We start from the raw sequence: 13718 nt of genomic DNA on the forward strand, positions 1-13718 counted from the left end.
CAGATACATGGCCATGCCATGAAAAGATGTTTCATGGATGAATTTGTTCAGAACTCCTTGATAGACATGTATTTAAAATGCGGCTTTGCCGACTTGGCATACCTGGTTTTTGACAAGATTACAGAAAAAAGTATTGTGACATGGAACTGCATGATTTCTGGGCTTTCTCAGAATGGCTTTTCAGTAGCAGCACTCAAACTATTTGATCAGATGTACTTTAGTTGTCTGAAGATTGATGAAGTAACCTTCTTATGTGCAATTCAAGCTTGTTCCAATTTGGGCTACGATGAGCGGATTTCTGCCAGTAAAGAATTTCACAAATAAATTCTCGTTGCAAGTATAGTTTCTAAACCAGCAAAAAATTCCTTCGTACAAAAACTTGTTTGTCACTAAAGCAAACCCAATAAAATTTATAACCGAAGTATTTAAACCTCGGGTTGTCTCTCAAGGAATTGCAGGGAAGTATGATTTATTATTGGTTATGAGTTTTCTGGGAAATTTGGAGTTTGGGCAATGGGCACAAAAATAATTATAAATTAAAGTAATGAAAATTAACAAGAGGTTTTATGTAATTAAAATAAAAACCTTGACCCGGAGAAGATTAATTGGAAGTTCTATCCTTGTTGGATTTTCCAAGATTAATAGTAATAGGTTGTTGTCTCTACGTAGTTATCCTTTACTAAATAAAGGAAAGTCAAGTTGGGAGCCAACTTCTATTCACAAGTCCTAATCCTCACCCTTGTGTTTGGATTAACGTCAGTGACCAGAGAACCAATCACAAATTAACTCCTGAGTCTTCCAAATCAAGGGTCTCCAAATATTAATCAACTCCAAAACCAAGTTGAAAGCCTACTCCATTGACATGGATGCCAATTTTGCATACATGTAAAAGGAGTACGAAGAAGACATGGCAATTAAACTCAATTGAAAATAATCAAGAAATAATGGAATTAAATATAAAAATACTTTTGCATTAATAAATTAACAAGAGAAGAAGATAAACTAAAGTAATAGAATAAATAAAAAGTAAAAGAAAACTAAATTAAAGGAACATTAAACTTGGAATGAAGAAAACGAAGAAATCCTAATCCTAAAACCTAAGAGAGAGGAGAGAGCCTCTCTCTCTAGAAAACTACATCTAAAATCTAAAATTATGAATATGAATGTTGTATTGAATAAATGAATGGATTCTCCCACTTTATAGCCTCTAATCTGTGTTTTCTGGGCCGAAAAATGGGTAAAAAACAGCTCAGAAATCACTGGCGGCGACTTTTGCAATTTCCTGCATGTGGCGTCCGTCACGCGTGCGCGTCAATTGGGAATTTTCCTCGCCACTCATATGCGTCAGTCACGCGTACGCGTCGCTCATGCTTTTTGCTCGGCGCGCGTTCGCGTCGTCCATGCGTGCACGTCGCTGCCATTTTCTTCAAAACTCCATTTTGTGCGTTTCATCCACTTTTGCATGCTTCCTTTCCATCCTCTAAGCCATTCCTGCCCTATAAACTCTGAAATCACTTAACACACATATCACAGCATTGAATGGTAATAAGAGAAAATTAAACATAGCAATTTTAAAGGCCCAAAAAACATGTTTTCAATCATAGCACAGGATTAGGAAGAAAAATGTAAAACCATGCAATTAGTATGAATAAGTGTGCAAAGAATTGATATAAACCACTCAATTGAGCATAAGATAAACCATAAAATAGTGGTTTATCAATCTCCCCACACTTAAACATTAGCATGTCCTCATGCTAAGCTCAAGAGAAGCTATAAAGAATGAAGAGGAATGGTAGAATATATGAAATGCAACCTATTTATATGAATGCAACTACATGCTAAGATGTTTCTACCTACTTTGTTAAAAGTAGATAAACCTTTCAAGAACAAATATGAACTAGATTTCACTAACTCAAATCATAAAATAAAGTACAAGTAAACTTGCAGAAGAAAATAGCTCATGAAAGCCGGGAACAAAGAATCGAGCATCGAACCCTCACCGGAAGTGTATACACTCTAATCACTCAAGTGTTTAAGGTTCGATTCTCTCAATTCTCTACTAACCTTGATTTCTAAGGCTTGATTTTCTTCTACTAATCAACACTAATTTGATGCACAAAATACACATATCAAGAGGTCTTTTAAGGGTTGTAATGGGGTTAAGGTCAAGGTAGGATTGTATTTGGCCAAGTGGACTGAAATCTGAATCCTTAATTAACTTAAACTTTTCCCACCTAACTTAAGACAATCCATGTAATCAAAATACAAAACCTAACTATCCATTAACCATGTTTACCACATATTCATGCATACTAACTTTAGTACAACTCATATGCATTGCTACCAACATTTACTTTGGGGCATTTTGTCCCCTTTTTGTTATTTGCTCTTTTCTTTTCTTTTCATTTCTTTTCTTTTCTTTTCTTTTCTTTTCTTTTCTTTTCTTTTCTTTTTTTTTATTTTGCTTTTCTCAAGGCATATGATTAAGGTATTGAATGCATGAACATATTCTCAACATTCTTTCACATTTTCAGAAAATTCTAACATACTCAATTCTCAAACCAAATGTTTCCAAACCCAATTTCCCCACACTTAAATCATAAGCACTCTCACTAGTCTAAGCTAACCAATGATTTAAATTAAGGACATTATTATTTTCCGCTTAGAGTTAATGATGTGCTAAAGTAAAGAATAAAAGGGGTAAAATAGGCTCAAATTAGTTTGCAAAGGATAATGAAAGGTTAAGGCCATATGGGTATGTAAGCTTAGTGAAACAAGGCCTCAATCACATAAGTGCATGCATACATCAAATCATGGAAATATAGAATTAAGCAAGAGAAATATCACAATTTTAGAGAGAAATACACACACCAAAAATAAAATATTGGTTGATAAAATGCAACCAATTCAAATAGGCTCAAAATCTCACAGGTTTTGTGTGTTCGAGCTCTAAACCATGTTCCAGTATAATATTCCTTCAAATAAGTTTATCAAAAATTTTAAATCAAATTAGTGAAATGTTATAAAAAGTTTCTTGAAAAAGAAAATATTACTTTAACCAAGTGGTGGTAAAATATGCACAAAATCAAACAAATATGCAATCAAACATGCAAATACAACAATGAACAAACAAAGAAAATTAAACAATGGTGTTGAAAAGAAGGTAACTAATCCACGAAAGTCGGTATCGACCTCCCCACACTTAAAGATTGCACCGTCCTCGGTGCATGCTAAGATGTGCAAGTGGACGGGCTGCTACAACTGATGCTTTTCTCTAAAGATTGTGCAGATGGACTTGTCTGTTGCCCCCATGTAAACGTTTTCTATTTCCCTTCCTTGGTGGCCATCCTGAAAGAAGAGGAAAAAGAAGAAAAGTAACCCAAAAACAAAGATAGGAAACAATTTAAAATATGGTTGGGTTAATGCCAAATAATGAGAGTCTCAATTACATGGTAGCTACAACATGCAAGTGAGAAAACAGTAGAAGCACATGGCAAATCAAGAGTGCAAAAATTTGCAACAATGGAGAAGAGAGTGTGGGTAATGCAAGAAAATATAAATTCATGTCAATGCAAAAGGGATACAGGTAACATAAAAGATTGGCAGTGACAGATAAATAATATCATCCAACAGTGTAAAACAAGTCACTAAGCACCAAAATAATACCAGAAAAGATACAACAGTTGAAAAAGAAAATTTAACACCAATGGAAAAATAATAAATTTAGAAAAGAAAATAAAAATATGCACAAAATTAAAATGCAATGGATGAAAGTATGCAAATAAATTAAATAAAATAGAATGGAAGTGAAGAGGGATGAGGTTAAGGGGATGAAGAAGAAGAAAGTAACAAAGGAGGAAGAAAGAAGGAGAGAAGATAGAATAAAAGGGAGGGAAATTAAAAATGGGACGCGACGCGCGCGCGCAGGACATGCGTGCGCGTGAAAACTGCATTAACCATGTGATGCGTAAGCGTCGCCTACGCGTACGCGTGGGTGGTCTTGGAAGCAAAAGGACACGCACGCGTCAGAGACGCGTACGCGTAGATGACCTTGTACCTCTAGCACAGTTCCAACGTGGGGGCAGCACAACTCTCTGTCTAGGTGCTTTTTACGCTGATTTTCATCCCCACGCGTACGTGTCGCTGATGCTTACGCGTGGGTTGAACTTTCTGCAGGGGACGCATATGCGTGAGGTACGCGTGTGCGTGGGGTGGCTTGTGCTTCACGCACCCCTCCCGCGCATCTCTCGCGCAACTCTCTGTCTAGTTGCGCAGGTACATACGACGCGTGCGCATCGTTGATGCTTGCGCGTCGAACCCCTTTTTTATGCAGTATGCAGAATGCAGAATGTAAATGTTGATGGAGGCACTATGAATGAACATTAAGAAAAATAAAATAAAATAGAATTAAGAATAAAACAGAATAAAATAAAACTAAGACTGAAAAAGAACGATCATACCATGGTGGGTTGTCTCCCACCTATCACTTTTAGTTAAAGTCCTTAAGTTGGACATTCGATGAGCTCCATGTTATGGTAGCTTGTACTTGAACTCATCCAGAAATCCTCACCAATATTTGCAATTCCAATATCCTCTGGGATCCCACACTAGTTGCATAAATCCTTCAAGCAAGTTAAAGCAAGTGACAAGGCCCCAAGAGTGTTGATTGCCAGAATGAATTCCGGGGTCCCAAACCTTGCTTTTGCACCCGTCTTCTTATTGATCATCATTTTTTCACTTGGGTGGTGAATAGTCGGAATTCTCACAGAGACATCCAAACAATTTCCTACACCCATTCATTTGAGAATTATACCAACCCTTATACTTCAATTTGGAGCATGCAACCATATTGAACCTTGCATGACAACTCTTACCACTAACCATCTCCCTCTTACTCTTATAGCCACAAAGAGCTCTAAGTTGTCCATCCATCTCAAGCAAAGCATATTCAAGTGGGCTAATTAAGCTTAGAGATGAAAGATTTACCCACTTGAATGAAGGAATGGACGGTGATGGCTTTGGGGGAGAGGTCTCCAACAACTTTGGCAAGGTGATTTCCAGCTCCATTCCCTTGAGCTCTTCCTTGACAACTTCCACCTCCTTGCAAGCTTCTTCAATTTCAACCTCTTCCTCTTGGTAGCTTTCTTCCAATTCGATCTCTTCTTTATTGTTCACCAAGGGCATGGGAGGTTGTACTTCTTCTTCTTTAATCTCCATGTCAAGTCCAATGGGAGAGGATTCAAATGTAGATAAGAATTCATCAATGATTGAATCCATCTCTTGATCATCCCCTTCAAAGTCTTCAACCATGATATGCCTTGGAGGTTGTACACCCTCCTCAACATCAAATTCAAACTCTTTAGAAGGGGTTCTATGACTGGGCTTTCCCATGGACGTTCCGTATCTCCTAAGTCTTCGACCACTTCTTCCTCTTTAACGATTACAGCTTCCTCCAATTGTTCCAATACAAAGTCATGCGGATCACTGTCTACCGGAGTTTTTAGTGTCTCCTTCATGCTACGTTCTTCATTAGATTCTCCACATGAAGCCATGGGGGTTCCTTGAGTGTCCGAATGTCGGGAAGCTAATTGATTTATCGCTTGTTCCAGTTGATGAAGGGTTGTATGAAATTGATCTACTGTTTCCTTGAGGCGAGCCTGTGATTCTTGGGTCGATGGACATGGACATGGTGCATATGGAAGTAGTGGTTCTTGGGGGTAATTGGATTGAAATTGGGGTGGATAAGGGTTAGGGTCATATAGAGGTGAATGGTTGTAGGTGGCTTGTGAGTATGGTGGTTCAAAGCTATATTGAGGAGGAGGTTCATTGGCATATAATGGGGCTTGCTGGTAACTATAAGGGGGTCTACCATATCTATCATCTTGGTACGCACCTCGGAATGGCTCTTGACCATAGTAATTTGGTGGAGGTGTTTGTCACGAAGGGGTCCACCATGACTATTGTCTTGGCATGTATTGTAGAATGGTCGTTGTCCATGGTATCTTGGAAGGTATTGTTGCCGAAAGGGTTGATCATATTCTCGTGACTCCTTCCATCTGTGATTGTTTTGACCTTGATGCATGTTCCTGTTATAGCTTCCATTCCTTTCAGCAACATTAGAACCAAACTCAAAGTGAAGGGGGTGAGAACTCATAGTAACTAATAAAAATTAAAAACAAAAATAAAAACAAATAAACAAGCAAAATAAAATATTTACAATAACCAATAATAAGGCACACAATTGCAATTTCTCGGCAATGGCGCCATTTTGACGAGCGAATTTCTGCCAGTAAAGAATTTCACAAATAAATTCTCGTTGCAAGTATAGTTTCTAAACCAGCAAAAAATTCTTTCGTACAAAAACTTGTTTGTCACTAAAGTAAATCCAATAAAATTTATAACCAAAGTATTTAAACCTCGGGTCGTCTCTCAAGGAATTGCAGGGAAGTATGATTTATTATTGGTTATGAGTTTTCTGGGAAATTTGGAGTTTGGGCAATGGGCACAAAAATAATTATAAATTAAAGTAATGAAAATTAACAAGAGGTTTTATGTAATTAAAATAAAAGCCTTGACCCGGAGAAGATTAATTGGAAGTTTTGTCCTTGTTGGATTTCCCAAGATTAATAGTAATAGGTTGTTGTCTCTACTTAGTTATCCTTTACTAAATAAAGGAAAGTCAAGTTGGGAGCCAACTTCTATTCACAAGTCCTAATCCTCACCCTTGTGTTTGGATTAACGTCAGTGGCCAGAGAATCAATCACAAATTAACTCTTGAGTCTTCCAACTCAAGAGTCTCCAAATATTAATCAACTCCAAAGCCAAGTTGAAAGCCTACTCCATTGACATGGATGCCAATTTTGCATACATGTAAAGGGAGTAGGAAGAAGACATGGCAATTAAACTCAATTGAAAATCATCAGGAAATAATGGAATTAAATATAAAAATACTTTTGCATTAATAAATTAACAAGAGAAGAAGATAAACTAAAGTAATAGAATAAATAAAAAGTAGAAGAAAACTAAATTAAAGGAACATTGAACCTGGAATGAAGAAAATGAAGAAATCCTAATCCTAAAACCTAAGAGAGAGGAGAGAGCCTCTCTCTCTAGAAAACTATATCTAAACCCTAAAATTATGAATATGAATGTTGTATTGAATGAATGAATGGATTCCCCCACTTTATAGCCTCTAATCTGTGTTTTCTGGGCTGAAAACTGGGTCAAAAACAGCCCAGAAATCGCTGGGGGCGACTTCTGCAATTTCCTGCATGTGGCATCCGTCACGTGTGCACGTGGGTCATGCGTGCGCGTCAATTGGGGATTTTCCTTGCCACACATACGCGTCAGTCACACGTACGCGTCGCTCATGCTTTTTGCTCGGCGCGCGTTTGCGTCGTCCATGCGTGCGCGTCGCTGCCATTTTCTTCAAAACTCCATTTTGTGCGTTCCTTGCACTTTTACATGCTTCTTTTCCATTCTCTAAGCCATTCCTGCCCTATAAACTCTGAAATCACTTAACACACATATCACGGCATCAAATGGTAATAAGAGGGAATTAAACATAGCAATTTTAAAGGCCCAGGAAACATGTTTTCAATCATAGCACAAGATTAGGAAGAAAAATGTAAAACCATGCAATTAGTATGAATAAGTGTGGAAAGAATTGATATAAATCACTCAATTGAGCATAAGATAAACCATAAAATAGTGGTTTATCAGGCTATCTTGAGGAGGGAAAATGGATTCATCATAAAATCATTGTATTCGGTGTATAGAGCGACCTTTATATTAATACAGCTTTGGTTGACATGTATGCCAAATCTGGAGACCTTCAAACAGACAAACGAGTTTTTGATATCATGCCAGAGAAAAGCGTTGTGTCATGGAGTACCATGATCGCTGCTTATGGTATACACGGTCAAATGATTGCGGCTGGTTCACTCTTAACAAAAATGGTAGAGTCAGGCATCAGACCAAACGAAGTAACCTTCATGAATATCTTATCCGCATGTAGGCATGCCAGATCAATGGAGGCCAGAAAATTCTATTTCAACTCGATGAGGGATTATGGCATAGAGCCTAACATAGAACATTTTGCCTCTATAGTCGACCTCCTAAGCCGCACTGGTGATCTTGATGAAGCACACAGAATAATTAAATCAATGCTCTTCCCTGTAGATTCTAGCATATGGGGAGCTCTACTTAACGGATGCCAAATTCATGGTAGGAAAGACCTGATTCGACAAATTAACAATGACCTTCAAGAAATAAGTACAGATGATACAGGGTACTATACGTTGTTATCTAATATATATGCCAAAGGAGGATACCTCCATGAATCCAGAGCGGTGAGAACAAAGATGGAAGGGATGGGACTAAAGAAGGTTCCTGGTTATAGCACCATTGAAGTTGATAGGAAAATCTACAGATTTGGAGCTGGAAATGCTTCTGAATCTAAAGAAATTTACATGTTTGAAGAATATTTACGAAGTTCGGGACAACTATGTGACGTAGAAGGCTATAATAGTATATTTTCTGAGGATTATAATATTAAGAGCTTGCGGAGAAAAGCTAGTAGTTATATTTGCAATAAATTGGTCACACTTCAAAAATAATGGGATACGTTAAAGACTTAAAGGACCTTTTCCAAAATCTTTAAGAAGTAAGAGCCAACTTTATATTGTTTTATTTTGGTTGTTGTGAAATATGGGTTTCACAATTATTCATTTGATTTATCCACACCTTAATAAACTTCATAGGTTACTAATGACTTATGATGACCTTTTTAGTGTTTAGTGTGTTTGTGCTTAAGTTTTTTCAGTGTTTAGGGTTTTAGGGTTATATATTGCATTGTTTGTCTTTAAAATGCCAAATTATGGTCGTGTTTTGTTGTTAATTTAACAAGGAATATATTTTCATGTTTATATTAGATAGTGATCATATATCTTACTATTCAAGATATGAGCGTAGTTACGATTATGAAACTATAATTTTCAATCCCAAATGCCTTAGAGGATATCAAATTTGTGTTATTCACGCAAAAAAAAATTGATTAGCATCACCTTGTAATTTGGTGTCTTTGATATGAATGCAATGCATATTGGGTGAAATATCCCATAACTGGAAGATTTGATTTCCTTATGACCTTACCCCACCACACATTTTGATTACTCAACCTTTGTGGCAGGCTATAGAGCTGTGATAGTTGGAATGGATCCAGTATGTTGTGAATCAACTTCATGGATGGAAAACGCCCAGGTTAAGAAGTTATCTCGTGGTTCCACTCAACCATTTTATCAGGTTCGTCTACCTTCAGCATGGAATTTTCATTTGTATTTTTTCTTGTTTTCCATGAGGATCATTTTAATTTTAGCTCATATGTTGACTTTCTAAGCAGTTGATTCTTCTTGTACTTCTTCACTAAATTTAGTAAAAATGTCTAGTGGTAATGGATATGTTATTATAAGTTTGTTTCCTAATTGTCATATGAGAAACAGTGACACTGGAATTGTATTTGAGTGTGATAATCCTATTTTGTTGCTCACTCGTATAGTAAATTCTTTGTCTGAGTTAAAGAGTCCAATATTGACCAACCTCGGTTCTAAAGGGACCAAAAGAAGTTGGAAGAGTTGGGTATAAGTTGCTAGCACTGATGGAAAATGGAGTTTTTTGGTTTCATCTATTTTGGCTTGATGGTGATGAGCATGTGTACTTCATGTTTGATATTCATAGGAGTATCATGGCGAAACAAGTGATGGAGTTTTCTGTGGAGGTCGATGATGTTGGTGGTGGTGGTTCTAGTCACTCGAATTTTGTCTAGAACGACCCACCTCTTGCACCACCACCACTGCACTGTGCTAGTCCAGTGGTAGACATGGACGTGGATGGTGAGGAGTCTGATGAAGAGTATGTTGCTGATAGCAACGATGGTGATTCTTTTGAGAATGATGAGGAGGAAAAGTTTGTACCAGAAATTCCAGTCGGTGCTTCAATTTGGTATCTTCGTTATTGCTGCAAGCTATTCGTTGTCGCCATCAGATTGCTCTGCCAATCTGTTAATAGTAGCTTGCATTCTAGTGTTTTCCGCCATTGACTCGATGAAAGCACCAATTTGATACGAACCTAGAGAAGAATGGTTTTATTGAATGATGAAAAATATATAGTGTAAAAGTGTATCACTGATGTACAGCAAGTATGTATCATAGAAATAGAATAGTAATGGATGAGGAAGAAATTGATGCACATGCAAGTTTCTGCTTGCTCCTGCATCTGTTAGTTAGATCCCCTAATTTTCAAGTCTATCTTCATTTGTGCCTAACCGTATTGCCTTTCTCTCTGTATCATAGTGAAATATTGATTATACTTGGTGATTCGTCCGTGCACTGGGGCGGCTGAGCTATAGCGATTCCGAGTAGAGTATCGTCAAAGATGGAGGGCTATACGTCGGCCAAGACTGAACACCGCGGCGAAAATACCTGCAAAAGATACTCCGACGCTCAAGTCAATAAGGTGCTTTTATGAGTATGTCAAGTGAATATTAAACTGAAACTAGAACCTGATCTTTAGCTGAGGTTGTGTGTTCGGTTTTATAGAGGGTGTTTTGCTCGTCTGTTGCAGGTAGAACCGTGATTCTGGGTCAGCTATTTTAGAGGATAAGGTTTTGTTGACCACGTCTCTCTTTTCAAATATTCGGGTCCGGATTTATTGTTCCGTTCCGAGCTTTTCGGGTGGCCGAGGTTAAGGTTACGTATCAAAGACCCCAAGCTTGCCTTGGTTTGGACAGGACAAAGGCGAGCTTTTTTATCGGGAATATTGTATACCTCGGCCACTGGTTTTTTTGTCGTGTTCGTTCCCTACAGCCCCCAAGCTCGGCTTGGTTCTATGCAGGAGTTTGAAATGTTTGCTATATTTAATTTTTGCTTTGTTCTTCGTGCTTTAATGAATGATTGATTTGATTTGTGCTGCGAATTTCTAGGTGCTCCTGACCGTGTGATTGAAGAGGTCTTGATCGTGGGTTTCTTTGATGGATAAGATTGAAAAATAACGCTTCATATGTAACTGCTCCATTTGTAATAAACGTGCTTGCAACCTTTGGCTTTTGTATTTGGGAATTTCTTTGTTTCTGAGAAAATGAGCAAAAAAGGTGAGTGTTGATCCGTGCCTTTGCTTCTTCTTTCTTTCTTATTTGGTTTTCTTGGTTTTTTTGTATGGAAGAGGAGAAGGCTGTCGTTGGTGAAGGTGACCTCTATGGCTAGGTTGATCCTAGGGTTGGGGGTTATTCTTCACAATTTAGTGATAGGGAAGCTGTTAAGATGCTGGGTTCTAATGTTTGGGTTAGAAGTGGTAGTGGTATTAGGATAGAAATACTTCCTTGTGAGAGTGGTGATCGTGTTTTCCATCGTCGTGATGATTGCGCCTTCTTTTATATGTATAGTTGCTTGTTTACTAAGCTAGGAGTTAGGCTCCCTTTCACTGATTTCGAGTGTGGCGTTCTTTATTGGTTGAACTGTGCCCCCAAGTCAGCTTCACCCCAACTCGTGGGGGTTTGTGAGAGCTTTCGAGATACTGATGGATTTCCTTAATCATCCTCCATCCCTTAGGTTGTTTTTCTCGTTGTTCCAGGCTAAAGGGGTTGGTCATGGGTCTGGGTTAACCTGAGTAGCTATCTTCGTTGTGCCATCTTTGGTCTTTACAAGTCTTCTTTTAAGGATTTTAAAACCATGTTTGTTAAGGTTAGGAGTGTACCTGACGAGTTTCCCTTTTACCTAAATGAGTACCTTATGGAAAAATTCCCTCTGTCGTGGTATCCTAAATCGATGCAAGTGTTGGATATGGATGATAGGTCTGTTGATGAGCATATAGTGATGGAGTTTTGTTTGAAATGTTGGGTCCAAAAGGACCGTTGTCTGTATCCGAGTTGTTAAAATGGGATACTGATAAGCAAGCTGTTCTGAATTACCTAGGTAATTTAGTTGTTTATTGCTTTGTTGTTGTTTTGTGCTTGGTGTGTTCTTATGCCGTTGATTCCTATGCAGGTGACAAAGCTTCGACTATTACGACCGCCGGACTAAAGTCATTTTTTAGTCAGCGGAAAAAAGGGGAGAAAGAGGGGTCGACCACCAATATTGAAAAAGGCGCTGTGATTTCAACTGATCCGACTTATAAGCCAAAACAGAAAAGGGGTCATATGAAAGAAAAGGTTGTTGAAACTTTTCAGGGTAAAGGGGATTCTTCTGCAGAGCTTCAAATGGTGGAGTTGGCGTATGAGTCGTAAAAGAGGTTGCATGGTTATCCGGGGGATGTGCACGCTCGGTCTTTGTGGGGGAAACTTTATCCTTTCTCTGTTATGGCTGATGAGCTCTGCTGCTTTCCCGATGATTTGAAAATGATTAATGAAGTTGGTCATGTTGGAGCGAGTCGTTTTCTACAGGTGTGTGTGAATTTATTTTGTTTATAGTACTTTATTTTATTTTCATTCGTTGTCTTTGTTGTCGGTGATAGGTGCTCGGATCGTGGCTGTTGGGAGAGCCCAAGAACTTGCTTTTGAGAAAGAGCATAAAGTTGCCATGGATGTTGCTGAGCTATCCTTGGCTGTGCAAGAGAAAGAAAAAACCATTGCCGAGCTGTCTTCTTCCTTGAGTTTGAAGGAATCAAAGCTTGTTGAGGAGAGACGTCTTCAACTTACTTCTGCTGAACAAGTTAAAACTGCTAGGGATGAGAATGGTCGCCTAGAGTCGAGGATCAAAGAGCTGGAGAATGAGGTTTACGAGGCCTTCGCACAAGGCTTTGATCGTGCTGTGTCTCAGGTAAAAGTTTTATTCCCTGAGTCTGATGTTACAAAACTGGATGCAACCAAGGTGGTTGTGAATGACCAGCTTATGGATGATGAAGTTCAGGTGGATGATAGCGAGGAATTGAGCATTGGTGATAAGGCAGACTAGGCCTTTTTGTTGATGTTTTGTTTTTTGGATTTTATGTATGGCATTGTTGCCTTGGATATGTATGTCTTGACTCTTTATTTTGATTGCTTGTTGGACATTCCAAGCATGATGCTCAGGTTATTTTTGTTAGTTTCCGAGTATAAAGCTCGGTTTATATTAAATATTAGCATTTTGGCTGCTCTATAAAATATGTTAGTTATCAAAACTATAATAACATAGGACTTAGATTGTTTGAAAATAGTATCGACTTTTATACAATGATTTATGGCGTCCGGCCTCATTAAAACCCTCTTCGAGTAAAAACCATGCTTGTTGGGAAAGAACCTTCGAAGGGGAAAAAGAGTACCTTCATTCGCACAGTACAGTACATTTTTATGATTGATATTTCCTTAGGGAGGTTACATTCCATGTTCTTGGAAGTTGATCTCCTTTGAGGGTTTCTAATTTGTAAGCCCCCTTGCCAAGGTTCTTGACTACTCGGAGCGGCCCCTCCTAGTTTGCGGCTAGTTTTCCGTGTGCTGGAGGTTTCCACGCTTCTTCTGTTCGTTTGAGCACGAGGTCTCCGTCATTAAAAACCTTTGAACGACCTTTTTATTGTGTCTTCCTTCTATAAAGCTTTTCATAGCTCGTTGTTTTATGTCTGAAATATCTCTTTCTTCTTCTATGAAGTCTAATTCGGCTGTTCTAGCTTTCGTGTTACTTTGTTGGTTGTATAGCTCGGTCCTTAACATCGGGACACTGACCTCTATTGGGATGAGTGCTTCTGCGCCATAT

The 13718-nt window shown here is 38.3% G+C and overlaps 1 protein-coding gene across 1 annotated transcript; it reads left to right on the top strand.

The window, feature by feature from the left end:
- The first annotated feature begins 33 nt into the window (after window positions 1-33).
- LOC112730100 (putative pentatricopeptide repeat-containing protein At1g69350, mitochondrial) lies at window positions 34-9823 on the top strand. Its single transcript, XM_029291068.1, has 4 exons — window positions 34-304; window positions 7801-8577; window positions 9191-9303; window positions 9611-9823. Exons 1-4 carry the CDS (start codon window positions 34-36, stop codon window positions 9821-9823), a joined length of 1374 nt encoding a protein of 457 aa, XP_029146901.1.
- The last annotated feature ends 3895 nt before the right edge of the window (window positions 9824-13718 follow it).

This window comes from Arachis hypogaea, chromosome 12 (genome assembly GCF_003086295.3).
Source record: "Arachis hypogaea cultivar Tifrunner chromosome 12, arahy.Tifrunner.gnm2.J5K5, whole genome shotgun sequence".
NCBI classification, from domain to species: domain Eukaryota; kingdom Viridiplantae; phylum Streptophyta; class Magnoliopsida; order Fabales; family Fabaceae; genus Arachis; species Arachis hypogaea.

Bases quoted from the DNA above. Each gene is read 5' to 3' on its own strand.
- LOC112730100 (XM_029291068.1), top strand. From the start codon at position 34: ATGGATGAATTTGTTCAGAACTCCTTGATAGACATGTATTTAAAATGC. The intron at 305-7,800 runs GTAAAGAATTTC...ATATTAATACAG, and splicing joins CGATGAGCGGATTTCTGCCA to CTTTGGTTGACATGTATGCC. The intron at 8,578-9,190 runs GTAGTTATATTT...CCTTTGTGGCAG, and splicing joins GAGCTTGCGGAGAAAAGCTA to GCTATAGAGCTGTGATAGTT.